General features: G+C 39.7%; 1 protein-coding gene across 1 annotated transcript; it reads right to left on the bottom strand.

Moving 5' to 3' along the window:
- Positions 1-764: 764 nt before the first annotated feature.
- LOC105568177 (ciliogenesis-associated TTC17-interacting protein-like) lies at positions 765-1,456 on the bottom strand (the record flags this gene model as incomplete). Its single annotated transcript, XM_012023629.1, has 4 exons — positions 1,395-1,456; positions 1,037-1,327; positions 908-964; positions 765-836 (listed from the first exon to the last, which is right to left on the bottom strand). Coding segments are annotated over exons 1-4 (482 nt in total), but the record flags the coding sequence as incomplete, so codon positions are not given.
- Between the last annotated feature and the right edge of the window lie 208 nt (positions 1,457-1,664).

Below are 1,664 nucleotides of genomic sequence, written 5' to 3'. Positions count from 1 at the left end.
ATGAATATTCGTAGAATATTGTATATTCATTCGAAATGATAGGAGGAATATACATAAAATATACCTCTTGTACATTCTATGAATGTTCAACTAATGCAGCAAGATATGCACGATAATACTGAGTAAAACTATAGCTATTTATTATCCCTACGTGTAATTTTGCGGCTATTTAATTATTTAATGAAGAAATAAATAATGATAAAAATATATTTTTTATTGCGAGTTTATCAAACTGGTCCATCTGTTAGTTTGTAAGCTGGAACTCAGAAAGCATTTTGACATCCAATGTATATACATTGCATGTACAGCGCGTTGCATTTGCACATACCTATGTGATATCCAATGTATATCGTTGATGTATGTTCATAGGATATGTCATACACTGATGTATATGCAATGTATATACATTGGATGTCAAAATGCTATCTGGGTAACAAGAGTGGCTGTTCTTGGTTCACGCAAGACTCTCCGCCAAGAGTCTTGCGTTTAAGCCCCGCCACCGCGTCAAGGTGACAGCCACGTCGGCAGGGAGGAAGGGTAGGAAGGGTCAAGATTGATGGATGGAAGAAAGACAAGGTGAATAATTCAATAAACATAAGACTGTCTGAATATATATATTTATTTATTGGATTAATATTGGTTACGATTAATTAAAATACAGTAGTTGGGACGTTGCGTCATTTCACTCCTTTCTGAAAAAAGAAAATTATTTTACATTGGTTGCACGATGAGAAAAAGAAAATAATTAACAAATAAATGTTTACCTTGGACGTTTGACGCCGTCCTGGACATCGTCGTCGTCGTCGTCGTCGTCGTCCAGTTCTTTTTGCTCCTCTCTGAAAAAAGAAAAATATTTTAATTGGTTGCACGATGAGAAAAAGCAAATAATTAACAAATAAATGTTTACCTTGGACGTTTGACGCCGTCCTGGACATCGTCGTCGTCCAGTTCCTCGTGCTCCTCTCTGAAAAAAGAAAAATATTTTACATTGGTTGCGCGATGAGAAAAAGAAAATAATGAACAAGTAAATGTTTACCTTGCACTTTTGTCCACGTTTTCCTCGTCGTCGTCGTCGTCGTCGTCGTCGTCGTTGTCCACGCCGTCGTCCACGTCAAAGCTGTCCACGTCAAAGTTGTCCATGTCAAAGTTGTCCACGTCAAAGTTGTCCACGTCCAAGTTGTCCACGTCAAAGTTGTCCACGTCCAAGTTGTCCACGTCCAAGTTGTCGAGGTCGCCCAAATTACTTAATGCGTCGACGTCCACGGTCGACGCGGTGTCATCGTTGGACTCGGCGACGTCATGGGAATTAGTTCGTAATCCTCCGTCTCTGAAATAAAAGGCAGATGTACATTATTCGACGCGACGATGGTACTTTTGCGTACAAACATACTCACGTCCACTCTATTTCTTTCGACTCCTCCAGGTCCCTCTCGTCAAATTTGTGCGGCCTTGACATGATCCTTAACTGCAACATAAAAATGGTATACTGGTTACAATAGATTTACATGCCGCAAAGCCATACAGCACGCGTGTCTATGAGTCGTCTTTCAGACACACGTATCTAAAAGACGACTCGAGACAAATTAAATGTGTCTTCTCGACATGCATATTGAGAAGAAAGCATAAGAAACGTAGCCATGTATGTACTTTTTGTTATTCTCCTA

This window comes from Vollenhovia emeryi, unplaced genomic scaffold (genome assembly GCF_000949405.1).
Source record: "Vollenhovia emeryi isolate VEMERY1.0 unplaced genomic scaffold, V.emery_V1.0 DF942626.1, whole genome shotgun sequence".
Taxonomy (NCBI): domain Eukaryota; kingdom Metazoa; phylum Arthropoda; class Insecta; order Hymenoptera; family Formicidae; genus Vollenhovia; species Vollenhovia emeryi.
This window is presented reverse-complemented; position numbering and strand designations above follow the sequence as displayed.